This window comes from Oncorhynchus tshawytscha, linkage group LG04 (assembly GCF_018296145.1).
Source record: "Oncorhynchus tshawytscha isolate Ot180627B linkage group LG04, Otsh_v2.0, whole genome shotgun sequence".
Taxonomy (NCBI): Eukaryota; Metazoa; Chordata; class Actinopteri; order Salmoniformes; family Salmonidae; genus Oncorhynchus; species Oncorhynchus tshawytscha.
Genome location: NC_056432.1, coordinates 17,713,837 through 17,740,883, shown reverse-complemented (window position 1 = coordinate 17,740,883; position 27,047 = coordinate 17,713,837). Strand labels below are relative to the sequence as shown.

The window sequence follows — 27,047 nt, the reverse complement described above, 5'->3', positions numbered from 1 at the left end:
TTCATCATTGAAGTGATTTTTTATGACTGTCAGGCTACATGTACTTTAAAATGACAGAAAAACAATAAAATCACAATGGGTAAATCAGTTTCAGTTTTGTGCTGAAAATAGATTCATTACATTTATTTACTTTACCTCTTATTAGGGTTACGTACACAAAATAGCAGATATTTTATATATATTATTAACACAATTTCAAATGGATATCTGATATTTTGTTGAAGGCAACATTTATCCATTGCACCGTTGTCTGCCCCTGTTCACCTGAGTTTAAGAAACAATCAGAACTCTATTAAACACAATGAAAACATGTACAAGTATTCATATCACATACAGAAAGATAGCATAAATCATCTTCTTCTTTAGGTGTCCATTTGTTCCAAATGAGCACCATACAAGTACTATGGGTGTGAATTTATCTAGTGGCATTTAGATTGTTCAGCCAGACTACACACCATGTACACACCATCAATAACCAGGTTTCCATCCAACCTTTTTATGCGAGTAAAGTACATGTTGGATAAGAAAGGTGACAACAGGCCTGATGCAAATTTGTAGGTAAACTTCACAAATGTCGACAAATCAAAATACGGGGTTATTATCAGGTGGGTTATTATAAGGTGGGTTGTTATCAGGTGGGTTATTTTTGTGTCTGTAAAATGTATTATGTGAGAAATGGCGGTGAAAATGCCTTTATGCGAAAATATTGCTATAATAACCATCATAAACTTGGAGTCACGCGATGACATGTTGTGTGGTCCTCCCACTAGACTGGTTGGGAAAGCATGCAGTTAATTAGGCTACAGATGAATGATGATGAACTTCACAGGGTGGTGAAAGTGCACGGTGATGAGCTTGATGCTCCTTTCCAATAAATATTGAGGGTCTTATTCTGGTGACATGATGATCAAAGCTTGGCTGCCGTTTGACAAATCAAAATGATCTCACTCTTTTGTCCATGATAATCTCATCATGTAGGCTAGCCTACCTGCACTGTATATCTGCGAGTTGTTGGCTAGCACGCAAATGATTCGACCTGAATGAGCACATTCGCTATATAAAACAAAAAAAATGTGTTAAAACCATCAGTAAAGTTGAAAATCCGACAGAAACCCATTTAACATGTTTTTTAAAATTGAAATTCGGTAAATGGGAATTTAACAGCAAAAGTCATTTTTTTGTGCATACCTCATCACGCACAGCCTTTTATCCGCACCAAGTCAATTTGATGGAAACACACCTCTGGTGGGAAAATGCACATATTGTTTTTATGCTAATTTTAGAATATTAGCATGAAAATCTGTCGCCAATTGGATGGAAACTTAGCAATTGACAACAAAAAAATACAAATGAAATGACTCAGGAAAAACACAGGTGTATTTCTAATTCAGTCAAACACCAATAATAAAAGAAAGAAATTCAAGGGTACAAGAATAAACACCGGGTGGTAACGTTAAGTACAAAAAAAGCTTTTACCTGACTTTCAAATTGCACACAGTTAGGCTTTTAAAGACGACACTGACCTAAAAACTAACCTTTGGTTTAATTAGGGAAAGAAAAAAGAACATTCCCCTTCGTACAGTATGCCGTACATTCAAAGGATAGCAATGAGAATCTTTATTAGAATGCTGACAAAAAGGCCCATGGTTCAATCCATTCAATGAATGTTTTTAGATGTTACATTTTTTAAATATATGGGTTTTCCCATCCTATTGATAATGTGCATTTGAAATGCCAGTGAGTAGTGGCGGTTCCCTCTGATCACAGCAATGTCAACCGCTACATGGAACCAGACCATTTTTTTGCCTGCCTGTAGTGTCAGGTGGGTGTGGTTTGTACCTTTGATCAATTTCTATTGTTTCCATTGGAACAGGCAAGCTCAAATACAGTATTGGAAATGATCTGAGATAGTATTTGAACCCAGGCCTGCTTGGAACATCCTAAACATGTCCAATCACAGCATGTAGTAAATGTGCAGTGGCAGGGTGAATCTCTGCTGTGCCTGGTTACAGTGTGTGAGTAGCACTAACTAGCCCTAACCCTGAGAATAAGACAAGCTTTAGTCTTAGCTTTATTGGCTCACCTGATTACAACAGAAAGTAGGATGCACTGGAGAAGATGCTGGCCCTAGGGTCCACACGTCTACTTCTCTAGACTCTCTCGTATGGGACAACTACATAGATGTCTTCTGTAAGGCGTTAGGCAGCTCAGCTCAGACCTGGAGTTTAACTGGGGGCCGTGCCGTCCATCGTGGCCAGCAGGTGGGAAATCTTGGCCCTCTGGGACGGAGTGATGGTCTGGCTCATGTGGATGATGCAGTCCATGGTCAACTCCGGATTGGCCTGCACCAGGCTAGAATAACAAACACAGTATGTATACACAATAGGATTACTGGTAGTTGCCAGCATATATATACACACAGTACATTCAAGTGCATGCGCGCGCACACACGCGCGTACACACGCGCGTGCGTGTACCTGCGGATGTGTTTTAAGGCGTGGTCCCTCTTCAGGTACTTGATGTTCTCTCTGATGGCTGATCGTGTGCCGTCCTCTTTGGTCAAATGTTTCTCCAGCCACTCCACCACCGCTTTGTTGTGGTCCCAAAGGTACGCCTGGAAATGAGGCACAGAATCTCACTCTAAAACACTTCTCCACACAATGGATTGTAGTTAAATAGATTGTGTTTCCCACGCAGTAACCCAACATCTTAAACATTGGATCAAAAATAACTCCTTATGGTCAGAGGGTGACAATTAGGACATGTTTCAGACAGGGCTACTACACTATAATAGCATAACACCACTTGTATGACATGAACGGAGACATTAAGTTGTGACGTCCATACCTGGACTGTTCCCTCAGTCTCCACAAACCAGCGGCGCAGCATGGACTGGATGTGTCCGTCACTCAGCTCTGGGTTGGCCTGCAGGACCTCACACTTCACCACGCCCTCCAGCAGGAGGCGCCGCAGACGCCAGTAGAAGAAGCTCCGCACATTCTTCCAGTCCAGGATGTCCTGCATGTGACCCCCGGGTTACACAGACCAGCCCCGGGTTACACAGACCAGCCCCGGGTTACACAGACCAGCCCCGGGTTACACAGACCACCCCCGGGTTACACAGACCACCCCGGGTTACACAGACCACCCCCGGGTTACACAGACCACCCCCGGGTTACACAGACCACCCCCGGGTTACACAGACAATAGAGTGAGAGGGAGGGACACTAATGCCCCTGTCCCATTGCAGGTACAGAGAATAGGACTGGCCATGACACATGCATCTCCTGCCAGCCCATGTGCTCCACTTGTAGTTTCCTTCAACTTTATTTTGCTTTGCAGTGTTGGCTCTGGGACCTTCTCTTGTTTGATTGACTATCAAAACACAGAAAGTGTTGTTGAAAATACAGAGAGGAAAGTTGATTCTTACCGTGATGGCGCCCTTCTCCTGCATCCTACCAGGAGTGTCGTGGAGGTCCACAAACTGCACTGCCACCTGGTGGTAAATGGGCAGTAGGAACTCCTCTCTGGCACTCAGCTTGGCCTCCAGGTCCCGCCGCTGTTTGTCCGTCAGCTCGGGTGTACCTGGTCAGTCAAGAGGATTTATCAGCCAGTGTCTCCAATGGAAAGCAGAAAATGTTTGTTTCTTATTGGACAAATCCAGGTAGTCTTATCCTGCTTCAGTCTGATTATTTTTGTTTGGTGCCTAATGACCCAGTTGTTTTTTTTAATAGTTGACATACTCCTTTTACTCTAAACATGCCAAAACTTCAACAATTGTTATAATGCTAATGAAAAAAAAACCATAATGCCTATTGTAGATATGGGTGAAACTACAGGTACTGTTGTAAGAGTTTACCAAGCTTTTCAGCCAGAACGGCGTAGACTGAGTCGATTCGGCGCATGGTCTTCAACAGGTCTTTCCTGCGATACTTAATCTCAACAGTGCCCTCTGCCTCGAGCACACCACCCCTGGACAGGGAGAGTGAGAGACAGAGACAGACAGAGAGAGAGAGAAGAGGAGAGGGGGAGAGGGAAGATAAGGGGAGGGTAAAGATGAAGAGAGAGAGAAAGAGAGAGTGAGAGAGCAACTCATTCACAATGCAGGGAAGCTTCTCTCCTGTGTAAATGTAAAAAGGCCCACCTGCTCTCCTTGTCTGCGTAGAGCTCCATGCACAGAGGGTTGATGGTGGGGTCGATCACTACCCAGGATCCCCCTCTCAGCTCGGCGTGCGGCGGGATGTAGATCAACACGGGCTGGCGAAACTCCCGCAGGCCATCTACGATGTAGGCACCGAACTTCAGCACCTGGTCGTACATGTCTAAGAGAGAGAGAAACGGACTTGCACTTGTGGTTTTATTTTATTCTATAAATGCTGAGAGAAACGGACGTGCAGTTATGGTTTTATTTTATTCTTTAAATGCTGGGGTGTTTTAGTGGCAGTTATTGTTCCAGTCAGTACCAGACCTGGGTTCAAATACTATTTGAAATGTTTTAAATATTTTGAGCTTTACTTTAATCTGCCAGATGGGCATTCTTTGCACTTTTCTAGACGTTTCTATTGGTTCCCTTAAAACAGGCAAGCTCAATCAGGCACAGATACAGTATTTGAAATGATTTTATGTTGTATTTGAACCCAGGTCTGCCAGTCTGTACCTTTCATTCCCCCGGAGAAGCCTCTCCAGTTGGCGAACACCATCAGAGGCAGCCGCTCGCGGTTGAAGTCACGGATGGCCTGGGCCGTCTTAAAGGCTGAGTCCGGGAACCACACCTGGCCAGCCTGTTGCACCAGCTGAGAGGAACGCACAGAGAGAGATATTACACTCTGGTGTAGCTGTCATTTCAGTCTGTGTTACCTTGTCAGATCATGTATTTCTTTTCTAAATGATCGAAGGCATCAAAACTTTATTAATGACGGCTTACAAACAGGTCCCCTTGGCATATGACACAAGCAGGTCCATTACGTAATCATTAAAGGACACAACATACACTAGGTGTACAAAACAGAGGGTTGTGCGGACAGTACATCACTGAGGCTGAGCTCCCTGCCATCCAGGACCTCTATATCAGGCGGCTTGAAAAGAAGGCCCGGAAAATCGTCAAAGACTCCAACCACCCAAGCCATAGACAATTTTCTCTGCTGCCGCATGAAAAGCGGTACCGGTCTACCACGTCTGACACCAAGTCTGACACCAACAGGCTCTTGAACAGCTTCTATCCCCAAGCAATATGACTGATAAAAATGTATCTTTATTGATCTTTTAATTCAATTCAATTCAGTCTCTGTGCACACTCACATAGCCTCTAAACACTCGGACACCCACTCACATACAAGCTGCTGCTACTCTGTTTATCTTCTATCCTGTTGCCTAGTCACCTTACCCCTATACATATCTACCTTCATCACTCCAGTATCCCGGTCACCTTACCTCTATACATATCTACCTCCATCACTCCAGTATCCCTGTCACCTTACCTCTATACATATCTACCTCCATCACTCCAGTATCCCTGTCACCTTACCTCTATACATATCTACCTCCATCACTCCAGTATCCCTGTCACCTTACCTCTAATACATATCTACCTCCATCACTCCAGTATCCCTGTCACCTTACCTCTATACATATCTACCTCTATCACTCCAGTATGCCTGTCACCTTACCTCTATACATATCTACCTCCATCACTCCAGTATCCCTGTCACCTTACCTCTAATACATATCTACCTCCATCACTCCAGTATCCCTGTCACCTTACCTCTATACATATCTACCTCCATCACTCCAGTGTCCCTGTTACCTTACCTCTATACATATCTACCTCCATCACTCCAGTATCCCTGTCACCTTACCCCTAAACATATCTACCTCCATCACTCCAGTATCCCTGCACATGTAAATATGGTATTGGAACTGACTTTAAAAAATATTTCCTGTATATAAAGTGCTTACTTACTTACTTTATTGTATATAACATATTTCCTATTCTTATTTCTCGTGTTTTTTTCTAGTAATACATTGTTATTGTTTATTCCATTGTTGGGTTTTGAGATTGCAAGAAAGGCATTTCACTGTACTTGTGCATGTGACATTAAAACTTGAACACCTTCCTAACATTGAGTTGCACCCCCCTTTGCCCTCAGAACAGCCTCAATTATTCTGGGTATGGACTACAATGTGTAGAAAGCATTACACAGGGATGCTGACCCATATTGACGCCAATGCTTCCCACAGTTGTGTCGTGTTGGCAGGGTGTCCTTTGAGTGGTGGACCCTTCTTGATACACATTGGAAACGGTTGAGCATTAAAAACCCAGCAGCGGTGCAGTTCTTGACACACTCAAACCGGTGAGCCTGGCACCTACTACCATACCCCGTTCAAAGACCCTTAAATCTTTTGTCTTGCCCATTCACCCTCTGAATGGTACACATACACAATCCATGTCTCAATTATCTCAAGGCTTAAAAATCCTTCTTTAACCTGTCTTCTCCCCTTCATCTACACACTGATTGAAGTGGATTTAACAAGTGACATCTATAAGGAATGATAGCTTTCACCTGGTCGGTCTATGTCATGGAAAGAGCAGGTGTTCCTAATGTTCTGTACACTCAGTGTACAATGTGGACACTAAGCCACTCACTCTGGCCTCAGAGTCCAAGTTGGCTGGATCGGCCGGGATAGCCACCTCAACGCTGCGTGTTTCCACTGCGATGACACCAATAGGAATCCCTCCTAACCTGTGATGTTTTTTTGTTACAAGTTAGTTGTTAATTTATGTTCCGAGCACTAACATCTCAGGGGTTCCATATCCTGTAGGTATGATGCTTTACATATTGTCAACATGTATGGACCTTTATAATGTCATATTATAACACTTCAAATGTCTCTCTCTATGTAGCAAACGTTTTCTACTGACTCAAAATGGCTGGTATTTAGTAAGGATTCAAATGCATTAGAATTTCATCATAATGCATTGTGCCTGCAGACGTTAAGTTTTACTCGTATGTCTTCTGTAAGCATTTCTATCACAGAATTCTAGGATTACAAGTTGCTATTGTGCGTATATGCGTACCTGGCTCTGCCTACCACTACTGTCTGGGCCCAAGATCCCAGCACCTCCATGAAGGAGCCATGGTCACAGAATCCACTCTGCCAGGCTCCTTTCACAGCTAAACACACAAACAGAGTTGATTTAGTCGTCCACATTAATATGTAAAGTGTACTGCATTTTTGGTTCGATTCAAAATACAGTACACTACGCCGTGGAATCAAAATGATAGTGATATATCCATGGGGAAATAGAATCTGGGCAGAGTTAAGAGGGTTATGTATTCTGCAGAGTGTGTCTTACTGGGGTGGGGCCTCCCGGCCAGTAGCCAGCGGGGGTCATAGGGAGCCTTGGTGGGGGTGAACTCAATCTCCCTCTCCACTGGGTCCTTGGGTGGGATCACCGGCACCGGAGAGTGCTTGTTCTGAAACCAGAGTAGAACAATGTTCTGAGATCTTCTATCTGGGGGTTGGTCGGCTGAGTTCGACCTCTTACCGGACATATTTTGCCTGGTCCCAGATCTATTTGTGCGGTCTTGCCAACTTGGCGTCTCAGAGTATAACTGCTGATCTAGGATTAGTTTTGCCTGTTAGATCATAATGAATCTGATTATATGAACAGGGGGGACCTGATCCTAGATCAGCACTACTACTCGGGAAAAGCTTTATGAATATAGACACAGATCTGGGATCAGGCTAGGATGTTCTTTCTCTTCTTAGAATGTACCTTTGGCATAAAGGAGAGCCACTGCAGGATGGTGAAAACGCCCTCGAAGTCGTCAGGCACCGTGCTGTGTGTTACGCCATTATTGTGCATGATCTGGACGCCTCCCAGCTGGTTGTTGGAGGTGTACACCTCTCGGCCCAGGACCTGCAATGAAAACAGCTCCACTGTCAACGAAACTGAAAAAACACCACATATCCAGTGGATTATATTCATCCGGTTCGCATGCTGCGCAACAGGGAAAGGCGGATACCTAGTCAGTTGTACAACTGAATGCATTCAACTTAATCAGAGAGGTGCGGGGGGGCTGCCATAATCAACATCCACTTCTTTGCGGCCCGGGGAACAGTGGGGCTACTGGCCCAACAATCTAACCACTAGGCAACCTGCCGTCCAAGTGGTTGATAAGCAGAAGGCATTAATGGTTATTTAAAGTAGTTTTTTTTTTTAAGTTATAGTTTCACTATTTATGAAATACGATTCTTCTTTAAAGGGGTATTTTAGCTAAAAACATATTTTGATATATTCCTTTTCAGTCCACTGCTGATATGGTCTCAAATTACCATTATGTTATCCTAATAGTGGACCTGTGTTCACTTCTTGGAAAAGTCTTAGACAGGACAGAGGCATACCTTGTTGAGGGCTCCAGCCCCAGTCAGGATGATGTGGGAGTTCTCCACCTGGATGACCCTCTGCCCCAGACGCACCAGATAGGCCCCAATCCCAATGGCACGGCACGTCACCTGCAGTAACCAGGACATAACATGGTTTTAACATAAGCTATGAGGCATGGTAGGCCTAACCACCTGGGATATCTAACCCCAGACGAAGAGACGTGTGTGTGCGCGTGCGCGGTTTGCGTGCGCGTGTGTCTGTTGTGGTGATGTGACGTCTCCTCCTGACCATGCTGATGGTGATGATCTCATCGTAGGCCAGGGATGTCTCCCCGGCGATGGTGCCTGATCCCCTCAGGTTCTCCACCCCCAGTCCCTCCTCGGTCCCTATGATATCAGTGATAACGTACCTGGAGCCCAGTCAATGGGATGGGAGAGAGTGAGAGGAGAGTGAGTCAGCGAATCTCTGGGATAACAAAATGTGTGTGTAAGCTGTGCTATTTGATAAAGGGGTGACTAGCCCCAGGTGAAGGGGGTGTGTCCTACCTGGACTCCCCTCCCTCCTCCACATGGTGGCAGTGGACAGCGTTGGTGGAGCTGATGCGGGTGTAGTCCTGGGGCGTCAGGTACAGATACTTGAAACCCTACAGGTGGACACAATAAAACAAACAGTCATCAGTCCAAAGGAAGAGGGCTCACACAGTGACAGCGACAGGGCATGACTGTGTAGAGGCTGATAGTGATTACATTATGCCCCACCCACCACTGTTCTGATCACAATTCTGTTTGTCCAACATAGTAGACCATGCCACCAGCACATGTGGAGGGAAGGAATACCGTTAAGTCAGAAAAGGAACATGTTTGATTGCCATAACCTCTACTGCAACAAATTATTTACATTTTGAATGAGTATTTCCAGCAAGTGTGTTTTCCCCCCCTTTACCAGCATGGTTATGCCCTTACAAGTTTCAACCCTGCACCCAAAGACCTTTTAGAATGACTATTGAGTTGAGTGCGTCAATAGCTAAATGGTCTGGCATAGAGTCTACTGGTAAGTAGTGCCTGGTGGTAAGCCACCTTGTAAGGGTCCTGGGGGTCGATCCAGGCCACCTGGAACATGTGTCGTATCTCCTCGGCCAGGCCAATACGCGCCCCGCTGTTGGCTGAGATGTAGATACGTGGAATGCCCTCGTCCCGGGCCAGCTCAGACGCCAGCAGGAACAGCAGGTCTTCCTGGGGCCCGAACGAGCCAATCATATAGGTGATGTCGTTGCAGATGACGATGATGTCGCGGCTCTCGGGATACTCGGGCGTCTTCATTCGCATCCGGAAGGCTACCATTCCCACCTGGGAGGGAGAGAGAGTGAAGAAGGGTATATGCGATTGCCATGTGGTTTTGGGACAACATAGGGGATTTAAAATAAATAGGGTCCTGCTTATCTTTGCTTCAGTTCCTTCCAATCCACTTGAGCATGACGTGTCCTACCTGGTTGTCTCCAGGCAGGCGGTTCATCTGCACCAGTCGGTCCTGCGGGTCCAGCACCAGCTCAGTGCACATCAGCACGTCTTTAGGGTAACTGTCACCCGGACCCCACAGCTTAAAGAGGGCCTATGAGACACATGGGTTAAAAAGAAATACAGTCTGCACAGCTTAAACAGAGGAAGGATCAAGGGTAAAAAAAACTTTTACAGTGAGAGGTAGAGAGAGAGAGAGAGGGACCCCACCTGTCGGAACATTTCAGGGAAGTCGTAGACGTAGGTGGTGCCCAGGGTCTGAGCCTGGAAGCGCTTGTACTGCAGCAGGTCCTTGGTGACATAGGGATGGTTGATAAGCATGCCGTGCAGAGGGCCCTGCTTGTCCTCGTATGACTGGAACATGATCTAGAGATCGGAGACGGAGGTCAGCAGCAGCTCATAGCTTTGAAATGATAGAGAAACTTAAAAAGAAAGTTCTTATCAATGATTTGTGAAGCATCTAGTCTTCATGAATGCCCTATGAAACCTTTAATAATTGTAGAATCTTTAGTCCTGCACTGCTTATTCAACACCATTTCTCTGGCTGTGCAGTGTATACCAATCTGTGCACACTGAATGTGAGTGGCAATTTCCTGTAGCACCGGTAAGCAAGTGAGCCGATCCGGTTTATAGTGCTCTTCCTGATCTGACCTACCTGTCCTGTTGAGGGGTCTGTGACTTCCTTATATAGGCTGATGTCCAGGTTGTAGCCTGACTCATTGGTGAGGAACAGGTGGATGGGGATGGCGGTCCCGGTGGGCGTCAGCCGAATGTTGATCTTCAACTCAGCCTGGAGCACCCGGAGCTTCCACAGCCTACTACCGTAACGCATCACCATGGAGTGCACTGACTCCTCAATCTAAAAGGGGGAAGGGGGAGAGAGAGGACACAGAGAGGCAACACATTCAGTATAGTTCATATACACATGTCAAGCTGTATTTATACAGCACATTTCAGATGAATGCAATGCGCTTCACAGGAAAAAAACAATACAGGAAAACTGAAATATTTACTACACAACAAACATAAGAGGATATAAACAAAAGCATAACAATAAAAACTGAAAGACTATAAAGCACCCTGAGGAAAAATAAAGCTAAAAAGGTGTTTCAAGATCTCTTTTAGATATTTCCACAGTTTTGGCTCCCATCAGGTTCTATGGCAGGTTATTCCAGAGGCTGGGGGGATAATAACTAATGGCTGCCTCTCCATGCCTCTTGGTCCTGGGCTTTGGGATAGTTAAAAGGCCAGTGCCAGAGGACCTGAGGGACCTACTGGGTACATAACTTAAAATCATGTCTAATATGTATTGGGATGCACAATTGTCGATTGATTTAAAAACCAACAGAAGAATCTTAAAATGTATTCTAAAACTCACAGGCAGCCAGAGCAGAGACTTTAAAAGCGGTGTAATGTGTGCTCTCAGTCTGCTGCAGCAGTCTGTATGTTTTGCAGTTGAACAACGGCTTTTTTGAGTAGACCAGACAGGAGAGCATTACAGTAGTAAAAGCATGGATGAGTCTCTCTATCAGCCTGAGATAGAAACGGCCGCACCATGGCAATGGTCCTCAGGTGGTAAAAAGCTATTTGTCACATTCCTAATGTGTGATTCGAAATTGAGTCTAAAACGACACCTAGGTTTTTGGACCTGGTGTTTGATCTTTATTGCCTGTGAATTAAAACATGCAGCCAGATTCCCTCTGTGCTTTGGTTCCAATAATAAGTACATCAGTCTTGTCTTGATTTTGCTGGAGGAAGTTGTGAGCCATCCAAGTATTTAAATCATTAATACCATCTATTAATTTAACTGTGGAGCTAAAATCGTCTGGTGGCACAGAAATGTAAAGCTGTGTATCATCTGCGTAGCAGTTAAAATCAATCCTGTGCTTTCTGATTACGCTGCCAAGGGGTAACATATATAAACTGAACAGTATGCAAAAATCGACCATGTGGAACTCCAAAAGGGTGAGAAAAAAAACTCTTGCCCTAAATACACTATATGATCAGAAGTATGTGGACAGCTGTTCGTCAAACATCTCAATCCAAAATCATGGGAATTAATATGGAGTTGGTCCCCCCTTTGCTGCTATAACAGCCTCCACTCTTCAGGGAAGGCTTTGCACTTTATGTTGGAACAATGCTGCAGGGAATTGCTTCCATTCAGCCACAAGAGCATTAGTGAGGTCGGGCGATTACGCTTGGCTCGCAGTCTGCGTTCCAATTCATCCCAAAGGTCTACAAAGGGGTTGAGGTCAGGGCTCTGTGCAGGCCAGTCAAGTTCATCCACACCGATCTCAACAAACCATTTATGTTTGGACCTCGCTTTGTGCACAGGGGCATTTTCATACTGAAACAGGAAAGGGTCTTCCCCAAACTGTTGCCACAAAGTTGGAAGCACAGAATCGTCTAGAATGTCTTTGTATGCTGTAGCGTTGCGATTTCCCTTCACTGTAACTAAGGGGCGTAGCCCGAACCATGAAAAACAGCCCCAGACCATTCATTATTCCTCCTTCACCAAACTTTACAGTTGGCACTATGCATTGGGGTAGGTAGAGTTCTCCTGGCATCGGCCAAACCCAGATACGTCCGTCGAACTGACAGCTGGTGAAGCGTGATTCATCACTCCAGAGAACGCATTTCCACTGCTCCAGTCCAATGGCGGAGAGCTTTACACTACTCCAGCTGACGCTTGGCATTGTGCATCTTAGGCTTGTGTGCGGCTGCTCAGCCATGGAAACCCATTTCATGAAGCTCCCAACAAACAGTTCTTGTGCTGAAATTGCTTCCAGAGGCAGTTTGGAACTCGGTAGTGAGTGTTGCAACGAGGACAGACGATTTTTACAGCACTCAGTGGTCCCGTTCTGTGAGCTTTTGTGGCCTACCACTTCGCAACTGATCCGTTGTTGCTCCTAGATGTTTCCACTTCACAATAACAGCACTTACAGTTGACTGGGGAAGCTCTAGCAGGGCAGAAATTTGACGAACTAACTTGTTGGAAAGGTGGCTGCCTATGACGGTTCCACGTTAAAAGTCACTGGGCTCTTCAGTAAGGCCATTCTAATTCCAATGTTTAGCTATGGAGATTGCATGGCTGTGTGCTCAATGTTATACACATGTCAGCAATGGGTGTGGCTGAAATAGCTGATTTCCACTCATTTGAATGGGGTGTCCACATACTTTTGCATATATGGTGTAGGTCCTAAACCAATTTAGAACTAGACCAAAGAGGCCAACCCACCTCGAAAAAGCAGCACTTAAATCCAAGAGTACAAGGACAGAGAGCTGTTTGGCATCTGTGTTGGCTCTAAGATCATTTACCACTTTAACTAAGGCCACCATCATGTAAGATCATTCACTTCTTAATTCATGAACCCACACAATCCTTAGTTGTATGTTTTTGCTCATAGGCCTGGAGAGGTGTGCTCTTTTCTGTCCAATAATGTCATTTCTGGGCAATATGTGTGTTCATTTAAAGGACCTGTTTTGGCCCTGGAGCACCCCCAGAGGTAAAAGTTTCGCATAGCCCCTATAAAGATGGAATATTACGAAAAGTATTGTCGTCAATCACTTAGCTAAGCACGTTATGGAGGAGCCGGCAGCGCAGATAGGAGGCACACTGACCTTGGAGGGGTCCATGATGACGGTGGGGACAAAGTTGAGGAAGATGTGGTTGCAGTCAGTGCGCACATTATTGTTGCTGAAGGCTACCTCCAGCTCATCCATGGCCTCCAGGAGAAGACGCTCGCCCTCATTCTGCAGGTACTCAAAGGATGCTTCCTGGAGGAGAGAGAGAGAGGTGCAAGAGCTATGAAATAAAAACATTATTAGCAAGACAAACTATTTATCTTAAATATAAGAGAACAAAAACAATACATGTATTTTTAAAGGGATTTGGATTTCATTTAACCTTTATTTTTAACTAGGCAAGTCAGTTAAGAAAAAAATCTTATTTACAATCATACTGGCCACAGAGATAAAAATGGTATCCATGAGTTCATCTGACTCTGGGGAAGTAGATAAAGGGCCTCATTCCCAAAGTATCCCTTTAACTTTGTGTGGCGTTGACTCCACCCCCCTGTACCTTTGTGATGAGGTCAGAGTGGCGGATGATGGCTCGGATGAAGAAGCGGTAATCGGTGACCTCGGCACCCTCCTGCACACGGGCGGCGCCCAGGTACAGGTGCATCTTGTGGTTGGCACAGGGCACGGCTGTCAGGTCAAAGTTACGCATGCGGTTCAGCTCCAGCTGGAAGGCCAGAGCAGGCTCCAGGTTCCTGTAGATACGGTCCTCCTGGAACTGGGAGAGAGTGAGGAAGTGGGGGGTGTTTAGAGAGAGATAGTTTACTAGTGTTTTAAAGTTGTTCATGTATAACAAATGTCCAGTTACTGTGAGAACTATTTTGTGTAAATATGTTGTTTTTTTACCCCGTCTCTGGCTCTGAAAGTGAAGAACTTGGGAAATTCCCTCTGGTAAAAATCAGAGAGAAAAATGTTATCAATCTTGGTTGTATTCATTAGGGCACCAAACAGAAGAAAAGGGTCAGAAACAGGGAGACTATTATTGTCGAATAAGAAAGGATTATTTTAATTTTCCATTGCAAAAATCTTTATATATGACCCTGCTTTTATTAGCCATAGTTTAATGTAAGTTCATGTTAAGTTAATTGTACATTAATCATAAGATACCGAACAATTTTTGTAACCTTTATTTTAGCAGGCAGTCCCATTGATACCAACATGCACACAATTCACAAAATACAGTTGGGGAAATGTTTAGATTGTAAGGAACTAAAAGCTGATTTATTCCGAGGAGACCGAAGAGATTACCAGAGTAGCCATACCTGAGACCGGGCATGTTAATAGTAAGAGATGACAGAGTAAAACTCACCATTTTATTCAACAACAACAAAGGGAATTTCAAATGTAGCCTCGTATGACCATTCTGATCTCCAAGCTTATATTCTGTTTTGCTACATGGATTCCGTGCAACAAAATGGAAGCTTGGGAGATCAGGATGATCGTACGAGGCTATTTCAAATGTAGAAGCATCTTACCCTCTGTGCGACTAAAAACGTGATCCTTCGGATGCCGTGCTCAAAGAGTAAAACTTTCTGGAATAAGAAATTATCATATCAAGTATAATCCTAGTGCAGAAATCATAGGACACTGGGATAATAGTGAAGGGGTGAACCCCTTTAAGATTCCCCCCTATGAGAGAAATCCATAATGTTACTGAGAGAGTTTGGGGGGGATGAACAGTGCTGCTGACCTTAGACTGGGCGAAGGCAGCGAAGGCTGTGACCAAGGCATCGTCATTCTCTGTGTCTGCCGACTTGATGGACACATTGATGATATGGATGGGGTTCTCCCTCATGTTCTGCAGGTGCGCAGGGGAAATAATCAATCACAGCTTAGTGAGAAATCTCAGCCTTCCCCCTCATATACCAAATTATCCTCTTAAAGATACTCTATGAGATGTACAGTTAATTAACATAGATGATAACAAAATAATATAAATGTCTTATATTATAAACATACAAATCATTAGTATTAGGCAAACAGTATATATTTTCTGTCTGATATTTTGGTCCATTTAGGGGATCCCTTGGGGGCGGCTCGCAAACACCACCAGAGTCAAAAGGTCTGTAAAGCCTGTGTAACACGATCCCATCACATGGTCACCTTGCAGTTGTCCTCCTCGTAGAGGCTGGGGCAGGCCTCGGAGAACAGCGGGCTCTCCAGGAGCGGGTCAGCAAAGCTGGAGATGACCTCGTCAAAGTTCCTGCACACACAGCCAGCGGATGGACAGACTGGTCAGGTCAGGACAAGGCGTAGTATTACCCTATATTACCCAGCCTACATATTTCTACCATGCAAACCTGACACTCAAGAGTTGTTCTCTGTGTTATTTCACCTTTTGAAGTCTTCAAAACATTGGAAGGCCACCATGGCCCCCATGCGCTGACAGGGGGGAGAGAGTGCCCCTTCTAGGAAGAGCTCGCTACCCTGCCGCCTCATCTCAAACTGCCCTGTGCTGTTCACCGGCATCGCCACCCTGAGGGGAGGGAGGATACACTGGTGACTCCTGGGTAGGTTTGGGGTGGGCACAGAGAGCAATGTTCAGTTAAGGTTGGGGGCTGCTTTTCTTCAGCACTAGGCATGGTGAACAACCATCGACACAAATGAGTGTAGGTGTTGGTGATCAACTGACAGCAAGTTTACATCATGATGCCAACAGCATACTGTACCTGTTGTCTTTCCACAAAGCATAACAGACAGCAATATCTTTGTTCACAAGACACTTTTTTTCTTTGATAATACGTTTCATAATATGAACTGATTGGCTGATTGTGTTTGATTGGAAATGGTGGGGCAGATTACTACAGTGGCCTATGAGGGTCAAATCAGCCTCTGGTAGAATACAGAATCCCCTTTTTGTCACAAAGGAATCACACAAGGTTTTAAAAGGCACAATGCATACTGTAGGTCAGACAAATTAAATGTGCCTCCCAAAAGCTAATTATCTCTATGAACGTTAAGACAAACAATACACAACATTAGAAAGTCATTTGGCAGAGGTTTACAGTTTTAAAAAGAGGTGGAAAAGCCATGCATTCCTATGAGACATACACAGACAGAGCCAGACACCGTGTGGCAGGAGGAAGGAGGAGCTGTAATCTACCTGTTCAGAGTAGGGCTGCTCCCTCTGAAATCAGACAATTGGCAGGTGAATGTTCACAGTGGATGATCCACCTGAAAGCTCTTCCTTTACCTCTTGCATTCTTATTAGTTTCAAAGCACTTTATGACATACTCTAGCTTTGCACACATTAATAATCACCATGAAAAATGATTTTAAAGTTAAAAAGTTAAAAGCAGCTTATGGGTAATTGTATTTCTGTACTGTGTGTGATTGAGATCCATTGTGATCTTTCAGGTTGCATTCATGAAACCAGACTTATGACAAAGTAAGAGAGCAGAGAGAAAAGTTAAGCCTCTGCAATCAGGCTTTCAGTGAAATAGAATTTGCAACACTCTGTAAGAAAAAAACATGTTTTAAACAATAACTGAAGTCCCTTTTCTGGTTTGTGGAATCGGAGCGTTGCCATCGTGAAAGCAATCTGATATAACAGCAGTTAATCCCAATAGTTTACTATTTGCCCCAAAGTGGCGGTGGGAAAACAACAATATTGAGGGTTTGTTCCAAAGGGCATACCACCCTGCATCCCACTGCTAGCTTGCTTCTGAAGCTAAGGAGGGTTGGTCCTGGCTGATCTCTGGATGGGAGACCAGATGCTGCTGGAAGTGGTGTTGGAGGGCCAGTAGGGTGCACCCTTTCCTCTGGTCTAAAAAAATCTGCCCCAGGGCAGTGATTGGGGAAATTGCCGTCAACCCTGGTGTCCTGGCTAAATTCCCATTATGGCCCTCATACCATCACAGTCACCTAATCATCCCCATCTTACAATTGGCTCATTCAACCCCCCTCCTCTCCCCTGTAACTATTCCCCAGGTCGTTGCTGTAAATGAGAATGTGTTCTCAGCCAACTTACCTAGTAAAATAAGGGTAAAAAAATAAATAATTGGGGGGGGTTGAGGAAGGACAGAGAGGGTGTACTGCTGTGCCCAAATGGAAGCAGCACACAGACTGTACCATGACCAGGGGTTACAGGATTTATTAGTGCTCTCAGTATAGGGACTGAACATCAATTGGCTCATTCGTTAACAAAGATACACCACCCCCCCAAAGAAAATCAACCAGATACAATAGATTTCCATTCACAAAGCTTAACATAATTAAAGCCTTACATGGTGAATAGTGAATTAACTACAAACAACTTTTCTTTTGACACAGTTATCATAATGGCAGAGTTGTAACTTTGTGTTGTAAACCAACTGTCATTTCTATGTCTATTTTCGAATCCCCCAGTTTATGGCAAATTGCACCCACCCTGTTCCTTCTATCTCAACTCACAGACTTCTTACTGGTCACTTTTTGGCACAAGGGAAGACCTGGCAGCTATGGATGCCTTGTACCTGGCAGCTATGGATGCCTTGTACCTGGCAGCTATGGAAGCCTTGTACCTGGCAGCTATGGAAGCCTTGTACCTGGCAGCTATGGAAGCCTTGTACCTGGCAGCTATGGAAGCCTTGTACCTGGCAGCTATGGAAGCCTTGTACCTGGCAGCTATGGAAGCCTTGTACCTGGCAGCTATGGATGCCTTGAACCTGGCAGCTATGGAAGCCTTGTACCTGGCAGCTATGGATGCCTTGTACCTGGCAGCTATGGATGCCTTGTACCTGGCAGCTATGGATGCCTTGTACCTGGCACCTGCTATGGATGCCTTGCCTTGTACCTGGCAGCTATGGAAGCCTTGTACCTGGCAGCTATGGAAGCCTTGTACCTGGCAGCTATGGAAGCCTTGTACCTGGCAGCTATGGAAGCCTTGTACCTGGCAGCTATGGAAGCCTTGTACCTGGCAGCTATGGATGCCTTGTACCTGGCAGCTATGGATGCCTTATACCTGGCAGCTATGGAAGCCTTTTATTGTATGTTGCAACGGTCAAAATGATGTGAATTCCATAGTTGGGAGATAGGGTAGAGAGTTTGGTGTAGAGCTGCTTTATGATGCTGGCAGAGAACTGGTGTCTGCCGTTGGCTGGGTACCTGTTGGGGTGGGACGACGGCAACATGAACTGGAAGTCTACAGCACACGTCCCGTCCTGCAACTGGCGATGCTGGAGGCTGTTCAGCTCATAAGCAATGTAGCCTCTGCGTACGTACACCTATAGGGAGGGGAAAGCGGGAAGAGAACATAAGGGAGAATTTTAGCGAAATGACGCCATCAGGATGAAGCCAAATCCGGTTTATATGCTGTTCACTATGCTCACCTCCAAGGCAGCCATGCACACCACCCGGTTAGAATGGTAGAAGAAATTGGGCAAAACATCGAAGATGGTGGTCTCAGACAGGATGAGTTTCTGCCGAGGGGAAAAGCAATATTATCCTTTAGATGTTGTGTAAGTCAACAACAACAAAAAAATGCTGTTTTGCATACAACGCAGAAAATATGATGCTCACCTTCAGGTTCTCTGGGCAGAACTGGTGGCCATATATGTCAATGGCAGACAGAAAGATGGACTCCACCTGGTTGTGCCTCAGTTCATAAGAGGGCAGATGGGAAGCTATCAAAACCTGCAAAATACACACTTGTCCATTAATATCTGTTGTTTTGTAGCTACTAAACTGCCTATCTAAGTGAATAACATCTATCATCTTATCTGACCAAGGTCTTACCAGTCTGACTGAAGTCTTAGAATGATGAAGAACAGTACACTCCATTGTGGGAAAACGTCATTCAGTACAAACAGTTGCGAAAAATACCTGTCTGGCACGCAGAGCCACCTTTGAGTTCTCCATCTTGTTGAGCTGTGTGAGCTCGTTCAGGATGGCCATCAGCTCGTCTGTTACGGTGGGGTCCCGGCCACACAGCTGATCCTAAACATCACCAGGGATACACAACCCACTCCCTATTAGCATTAGAGAGACGTAAAACATGGCCCCAATACAACAAACTACATATGTAGGAAAACTGCATTGCAGGTTCACTGAAAATTATTACAATAATCATTTTGTATTATATGTATTATAAAGACAGGTGTGGTTTCAGAACCTGGTCTCAGAGCATTTTGTATTATTCTGTATGTAAATCCGAGACACTCGATTTAGTATGATATTTTACATTTCTTATGGTATGTATTCATTTGTGGATGTCCATCATCCATTTTGTATGATATGTCACGAATTACAATTCAGGGGAAGGGTTAACTAACATGTTAAGTAGTTGCAAAGTAGTTAAAAAGTTGCTAATTAGCTAAAATACTAAAGTACTAAATACTAGATACTAGTAACCTAAATACTAGTAACCTTTGGGTTACTAGACATTTGCGTTATACGCCCACCCCCCAGTTATAAGCTCACCCCTCCACCCCGACCAACCACCCTACTTTCGTTTTTGCCTTAAGTAACCATACCAAATGTAACATATCATACTACAATGAACAAAAATAGAAACGCAACATGCAAAGTGTTGGTCCCACAAGCATTTCGCTACATTCACATTATCATCTGCTAACCATGTGTATGTGACAAATAAAATGTGATTTTGATTTGATGTTTCATGAGCTGAAATAAAAGATCCCAGAAATCTTCCATATGGACAAAAAGCTTATTTTGCTCAAAGTTTGTGCACAAATTTGTTTGCATCGCTGTCAGTGAGAATTTCTCTTTGCCAAGATATTTCATCCACCTGACAGGTGTGGCATATCAAGTAGCTGACCAAAAAGCATGATCATTACACAGGTTTATGCTGGGGACAATAAAAGGCCACTAAAAATTAGCAGTTTTGTCACAATGCCACACGTCTCAAGTTTTGAGGGACCCTGCAATTGGCATGCTGACTGCAGGAATGTCCACCAGAGCTGTTGCCAGAAAATGTAATATTAATTTCTCTACCATTAGCTGCCTCCAACATTGTTTTAGAAAATTTGGCCGTACATCCAACCGGCCTCACAACCGCAGACCACATGTATGGCGTTGTGTGGGTGAGCGGTTTGCTGATGTCAACATTGTGAACAGAGTGCCCCATGGTGGTGGTGGGGTTATGGTTTTGGACGACATAAACTACGGACAACAAGCACAATTGCATATTATCAACGGCAATTTGAATGCACAGAGATACCGGATGCCCATTGTCGTGCCATTCATCCCCCATCACTTCATGTTTCAGCATGATAATGCACGACTACATGACGCAAGGAGCTGTACACAATTCCTGGAAGGTGAAAATGTCCCAGTTCTTCCATGGCCTGCATCCATGGCCTGCATACTCACCAGACAGGTCACCCATTGAGCATGTTTGGAATGCTCTGGATCAACGTGTACGACAGCATGTTCCGGTTCCAACCAATATCCAGCAACTTCACACAGTCATGGAACAGGAGTGGGACATTCCACAATCAACAGCCTGATCAACTTTATGCGAAGGAGATGCATCACGCTGCATCTGACTGGTTTTCTGATCCACACCCCTACTTTTGTTTTTTTTAAGGCATCTGTGACCAACAGATGCATATCTGTATTCCCAGTCATGTGAAATCAATAGATTAGGGCCTAATGAATTTATTTCAATTGACTGATTTCCTTAAATGAACTGTAACTCAGTAAAATCTTTGAAATTGTTGCATGTTGCGTTTATATTTTTGTTCATTATATTTTTGTTCACTATAATTTGAGTGTCCCGGATTTACATTTACTATGCTACGTCTAGTCTATGAGGCCAGGCTGGGTTTCAATGACCAATGACAAAGTCAAGCAGAGAACAGCTTGCAGGTTGTGTTGGTTGACCCCTCCGATATAGCATAAACATTTGCGCAATGCATCTTCCTTTATAAAGATTGAGGCTGAATTGATGTTTAAGCTTCACTTGTTCTTCATCAAGTGGAGGTGGAGCTGTGGGTGTTAAGTTGAGAAAGTATTCTTACAATAAGCATAGTAACCAGGATGTTCTTTTTGGATACTTGGGCGTGAGAAAAGATGCTCTCCAGCACAGGGGTCATGTCAGGCTTGTACTGCTCCCTCAGGTTGATCACACACTTGTCGTAGTGAGCTGTTCACAAAATGAAAAAATATTGGAATACCATGTATCACCACAATATAAAATAACATATAACTGCAGGATACAGTCTATGTCTTGATTATATCCACAGTGAAACACCAATCACCTTGCTGGAACTGCATTTCAACCTGAAGGTAACGGTTGAGCAGATCAAGCACCACAGACTTCATGTAACCCCGGATTCCACTGCGGTACCTGTGACACATTCATATCACAATCCACTCAAACATCATATATCTGAAGTCATGTCTGTTATGGAGTGATGATTCAGATGTGAAATAAGAGAAGTGTGACCTCTGCACCAGCTGGACGATACTCTGAGTGTTCATGAAGAACACTTCCCGGTCAGCCTTCCTCTGTAAGGTGGCCGCATGGCTGTCCAGGATACAGGCAATCTAAAATGGAGGGGGAACAAATTCAGTAGGCGTACTGTAGAAGGATTCACTTCATTAGTTGAGAGGTGGATGCAGTTCACTGTGCATTTATTCAATTCCCAGTCCCAAGTCTGATCATGTGGTGGCGATTGTATGGTGCCTGACAATGACTGTAAGAGTTGGCAAGACAGCACAAAAAGATCTGGGGACCAACCTGCTACTAAGGTACTCAGAGGCCACTCACTTTGGCGAAGTGAGAATGGTCAGACGGAGCATATCAGTTAGGATTCCAGGCTAAGTCACTCACCCTTTGGCTGGGGAACTGGCAGAGCACCGAGGTGATGTTGCTGGCGTACTGGGCCATGACTTTGCGGATGGCCTTCTCCACACCGGGCGGGATACGGCTGGACACGCTGGTCATGATCTCCTTCAGCTCCAGCAGGGGAAGCGAGGGGTCCCGCAGGGTCTTCATCAGGGAGCCCACCCAGAGCTTCACCTGAAGTGGTGGGGGGAACATACTGTCATCACACCCTTATATCACACCCTTGTCTCACAGCTCAATCAACATTCCCATTCTACAGTGTGCACAAGGGATGCAATTGCCCACATTCCAACTTGTCTTCATAACAATCTGACAAGATTTACGTGGTTCCGGAGAAGATAAAACACTTCTTTGGGGCATGTGATCTGATAATCTGCTTGACTACGATAATAATGTCGACCTGGAACCTTGCGACCCCTCTATTGGTATATGCAGCGCTGCAGTAGGTGGAGGCCCATACCTTGTTGCTGAAGTAGGGCTCGGTGAGGCAGTAGCCATCCATAACCTTGACCAGGTTCTCCAGGACCATGTGGAAGACCTGGTGGAGCTTCTCCCCCACGATGGGCAGCGGCTGCTGGGCTGGGAGAGAGGCCGTGTTCAGCTCCACCTAAGAGATCCACAGGAAGACAGAGATTCAGATATAAACCAGCCTCCAAATGTGTGACTGACCACTGCATCATCCCTGCTATTGACTGGCTGACTGATGGGACTGTTGTGTAGGTGGGTTGTTGTCCATGCCTATGTGAAAGCGTGTGATTTACATGATGTACACTACCGTTCACAAGTTTTGGGTCACTTAGAAAATCCTTGTTTTTGAAAGAAAAGCACATTTTTTGTCCATTAAAATAACAAAAAATTGATCAGTAATACAGTGTAGACATTGTTAATGTTGTAAATGACTATTGTAGCTGGAAACGGCTGATTTTTAATGGAATATCTACAGAACAGAGGCCCATTATCAGCAACCATCACTCCTGTGTTCCAATGGCACGTTGTGTTAGCTAACCCAAGTTTATAATTTTAAAAGGCTAATTGATCATGCAATTATGTTAGCACAGCTGAAAGCTGTTGGGCTAATTAAAGAAGCAATAAAACTGTCCTTCTTTAGAATAGTTGAGTATCTGGAGCATCAGCATTTGAGGGATCGATTAAAGGCTCCAAATGGCCAGAAACAAAGAACTTTCTTCTGAAACTCGTCAGTTTATTCCTGTTTTGAGAAATTAAGGCTATTTCATGCGAGAAATTGCTCTAGAAACTGAAGATCTCGTACAAGGCTGTCTACTTCTCCCTTCACAGAACAGCACAAACTGGTTCTAACCACAATAGAAAGAGAAGTGGTAGGCCCCGGTGCACAACTGAGCAAGAGGACAAGTACATTAGAGTGTCTAATTTGAGAAACAGACGCTTCACAAGTCCTCAACTGGCAGCTTCATTAAATACAACACGCAAAACACCAGTCTCAACGTCAACTGTGAAGAGGCGACTCCGGGATGCTGGCCTTCTAGGCAGAGTTGCAAAGAAAAAGCCATATCTCAGACTGGCCAATAAAAATATGGGCAAAAGAACACAGACACTGGACAGAGGAAGATTGGAAAAAAGTGTTATGGACAGACAAATCTAAGTTTGAGGTTCGGGTCACAAAGAAGAACATTCGTGAGATGCAGAAAAAAAGAACAGATGCTGGAGGAATGCTTGACACCATCTGTCAAGCATAGTGGAGGCAATGTGGTGGTCTGGGGGTGCTTTGGTGGTGGTAAAGTAGGAGATTTGTTCAGGGTAAAAGGGATCTTGAAGATTTTGCAACGCAATGCCATACCCTGTGAATGGCGCTTAATTGGAGCCAATTTCCTCCTACAACAGGACAATGACCCAAAGCACAGCTCCAAACTATGTCTATAATGGAGTGGCCAGCACAGTCACCGGATCTCAACCCTATTGAGCTGTTGTTGGAGCAGCTTGACTGTATGGTACGTAAGAAGGGCCCATCAAGCCAATCCAACTTGTGGGAGGTGCTTCAGGAAGCATGGGGTGAAATTGAAAACTCTAGTCATTGGCGACTCCATTACCCGCAGTATTAGACTTAAAACGAATCATCCAGCGATCATACACTGTTTACCGGGGGGCAGGGCTACCGACGTTAAGGCTAATCTGAAGATGGTGCTGGCTAAAGCTAAAACTGGCGAGTGTAGAGAGTATAGAGATATTGTTATCCACGTCGGCACCAACGATGTTAGGATGAAACAGTCAGAGATCACCAAGAGCAACATAGCTTCTGCGTGTAAATCAGCTAGAAAGATGTGTCGGCATCGAGTAATTGTCTCTGGCCCCCTCCCAGTTAGGGGGAGTGATGAGCTCTACAGCAGAGTCTCACAACTCAATCGCTGGTTGAAAACTGTTTTCTGCCCCTGCCAAAAGTTAGAATTTGTAGATAATTGGCCCTCTTTCTGGGACTCACCCACAAACAGGACCAAGCCTGACCTGCTGAGGAGTGACGGACTCCATCCTAGCTGGAGGGGTGCTCTCATCTTATCTACCAACATAGACAGGGCTCTAACTCCTCTAGCTCCACAATGAAATAGGGTGCAGGCCAGGCAGCAGGCTGTTAGCCAGCCTGCTAGCATAGTGGAGTCTGCCACTAGCACAGTCAGTGTAGTCAGCTCAGCTATCACCATTGAGACCGTGTCTGTGCCTCGACCTAGGTTGGGCAAAACTAAACATGGCGGTGTTCGCCTTAGCAATCTCACTAGGATAAAGACCACCTCCATTCCTGTCATTATTGAAAGAGCTCATGATACCTCACATCTCAAAATAGGGCTACTTAATGTTAGATCCCTTACTTCAAAGGCAATTATAGTCAATGAACTAATCACTGACCATAATCTTGATGTGATTGGCCTGACTGAAACATGGCCTGATGAATTTACTGTGTTAAATGAGGCCTCACCTCCTGGCTACACTAGTGAACATATCCCCCGTGCATCCCGCAAAGGCGGAGGTGTTGCTAACATTTACGATAGCAAATTTCAATTTATAAAAAAAAAAAAGACGTTTTCGTCTTTTGAGCTTCTAGTCATGAAATCTATGCAGCCTACTCAATCCCTTTTTATAGCTACTGTTTACAGGCCTCCTGGGCCATATACAGCGTTCCTCACTGAGTTCCCTGAATTCCTATCGGACCTTGTAGTCATAGCAGATAATATTCTAATCTTTGGTGACTTTAATATTCACATGGAAAAGTCCACAGACCCACTCCAAAAGGCTTTTGGAGCCATCATCGACTCAGTGGGTTTTGTCCAACATGTCTCTGGACCCACTCACTGTCACAGTCATACGCTGGACCTAGTTTTGTCCCATGGAATAAATGTTGTGGATCTTAATGTTTTTCCTCATAATCCTGGACTATCGGACCACTATTTTATTACGTTTGCAATTGCAACAAATAATCTGCTCAGACCCCAACCAAGGAACATCAAAAGTCGTGCTATAAATTCACAGACAACACAAAGATTCCTTGATGTCCTTCCAGATTCCCTCTGTCTATCCAAGGACGCCAGAGGACAAAAATCAGTTAACCACCTAACTGAGGAACTCAATTTAACCTTGCGCAATACCCTAGATGCAGTTGCACCCCTAAAAACTAAAAACATTTCTCATAAGAAACTAGCTCCCTGGTACACAGAAAATACCCGAGCTCTGAAGCAAGCTTCCAGAAAATTGGAACGGAAATGGCGCCACACCAAACTGGAAGTCTTCCGACTAGCTTGGAAAGACAGTACCGTGCAGTACCGTAGAGCCCTTACTGCTCCTCGATCATCCTATTTTTCTAACTTAATTGAGGAAAATAAGAACAATCCGAAATTCCTTTTTGATACTGTCGCAAAGCTAACTAAAAAGCAGCATTCCCCAAGAGAGGATGACTTTCACTTTAGCAGTGATAAATTCATGAACTTCTTTGAGGAAAAGATTATGATTATTAGAAAGCAAATTACGGACTCCTCTTTAAATCTGCGTATTCCTTCAACGCTCAGTTGTCCTGAGTCTGCACAACTCTCCCAGGACCTAGGATCAAGAGAGACGCTCAAGTGTTTTAGTACTATATCTCTTGACACAATGATGAAAATAATCATGGCCTCTAAAACTTCAAGCTGCATACTGGACCCTATTCCAACTAAACTACTGAAAGAGCTGCTTCCTGTGCTTGGCCCTCCTATGTTGAACATAATAAACGGCTCTCTATCCACCGGATGTGTACCAAACTCACTAAAAGTGGCAGTAATAAAGCCTCTCTTGAAAAAGCCAAACCTTGACCCAGAAAATATAAAAAACTATAGGCCTATATCGAATCTTCCATTCCTCTCAAAAATTGTAGAAAAGGCTGTTGCGCAGCAACTTACTGCCTTCCTGAAGACAAACAATGTATACGAAATGCTTCAGTCTGGTTTTAGACCCCATCATAGCACTGAGACGGCACTTGTGAAGGTGGTAAATGACATTTTAATGGCATCGGACCGAGGCTCTGCATCTGTCCTCGTGCTCCTAGACCTTAGTGCTGCTTTTGATACCATTGATCACCACATTCTTTTGGAGAGATTGGAAACCCAAATTGGTCTACACGGACAAGTTCTGGCCTGGTTTAGATCTTATCTGTCGGAAAGATATCAGTTTGTCTCTGTGAATGGTTTGTCCTCTGACAAATCAACTGTAAATTTCGGTGTTCCTCAAGGTTCCGTTTTGGGACCACTATTGTTTTCACTATATATTTTACCTCTTGGGG

The 27,047-nt window shown here is 44.5% G+C and overlaps 1 protein-coding gene across 4 annotated transcripts in view; it reads right to left on the bottom strand.

Annotated features, from left to right (window-relative positions):
• Window positions 1-27,047, bottom strand: part of LOC112248237 (acetyl-CoA carboxylase 2-like) — a 57,828-nt gene continuing 30,781 nt past the window's right edge. For 3 of the 4 annotated variants that reach the window (XM_042320388.1, XM_024417093.2, XM_024417094.2), the window contains exons 19-53: window positions 22,734-22,880; window positions 22,259-22,447; window positions 21,872-21,972; window positions 21,684-21,772; window positions 21,444-21,568; window positions 19,285-19,398; window positions 18,982-19,095; window positions 18,792-18,881; window positions 18,568-18,686; window positions 16,586-16,609; window positions 15,818-15,958; window positions 15,586-15,685; window positions 15,173-15,280; window positions 14,958-15,014; window positions 14,329-14,370; window positions 13,985-14,200; window positions 13,525-13,680; window positions 10,559-10,762; window positions 10,114-10,269; window positions 9,875-9,997; window positions 9,466-9,735; window positions 8,935-9,032; window positions 8,678-8,798; window positions 8,407-8,517; window positions 7,778-7,921; window positions 7,355-7,475; window positions 7,076-7,172; window positions 6,644-6,740; window positions 4,658-4,793; window positions 4,145-4,322; window positions 3,860-3,972; window positions 3,431-3,585; window positions 2,848-3,018; window positions 2,478-2,614; window positions 1-2,352 (exon numbers count right to left, since the gene is read on the bottom strand). In XM_042320388.1, coding sequence (XP_042176322.1) covers window positions 2,226-2,352; window positions 2,478-2,614; window positions 2,848-3,018; window positions 3,431-3,585; window positions 3,860-3,972; window positions 4,145-4,322; window positions 4,658-4,793; window positions 6,644-6,740; window positions 7,076-7,172; window positions 7,355-7,475; window positions 7,778-7,921; window positions 8,407-8,517; window positions 8,678-8,798; window positions 8,935-9,032; window positions 9,466-9,735; window positions 9,875-9,997; window positions 10,114-10,269; window positions 10,559-10,762; window positions 13,525-13,680; window positions 13,985-14,200; window positions 14,329-14,370; window positions 14,958-15,014; window positions 15,173-15,280; window positions 15,586-15,685; window positions 15,818-15,958; window positions 16,586-16,609; window positions 18,568-18,686; window positions 18,792-18,881; window positions 18,982-19,095; window positions 19,285-19,398; window positions 21,444-21,568; window positions 21,684-21,772; window positions 21,872-21,972; window positions 22,259-22,447; window positions 22,734-22,880 — 4,491 coding nt within the window. In that variant the 3' untranslated portion in view covers window positions 1-2,225. The remainder of the gene's footprint in view (window positions 2,353-2,477; window positions 2,615-2,847; window positions 3,019-3,430; window positions 3,586-3,859; window positions 3,973-4,144; window positions 4,323-4,657; window positions 4,794-6,643; window positions 6,741-7,075; window positions 7,173-7,354; window positions 7,476-7,777; window positions 7,922-8,406; window positions 8,518-8,677; window positions 8,799-8,934; window positions 9,033-9,465; window positions 9,736-9,874; window positions 9,998-10,113; window positions 10,270-10,558; window positions 10,763-13,524; window positions 13,681-13,984; window positions 14,201-14,328; window positions 14,371-14,957; window positions 15,015-15,172; window positions 15,281-15,585; window positions 15,686-15,817; window positions 15,959-16,585; window positions 16,610-18,567; window positions 18,687-18,791; window positions 18,882-18,981; window positions 19,096-19,284; window positions 19,399-21,443; window positions 21,569-21,683; window positions 21,773-21,871; window positions 21,973-22,258; window positions 22,448-22,733; window positions 22,881-27,047) is intronic. The other variant, XM_042320390.1, reaches the window with a different exon arrangement.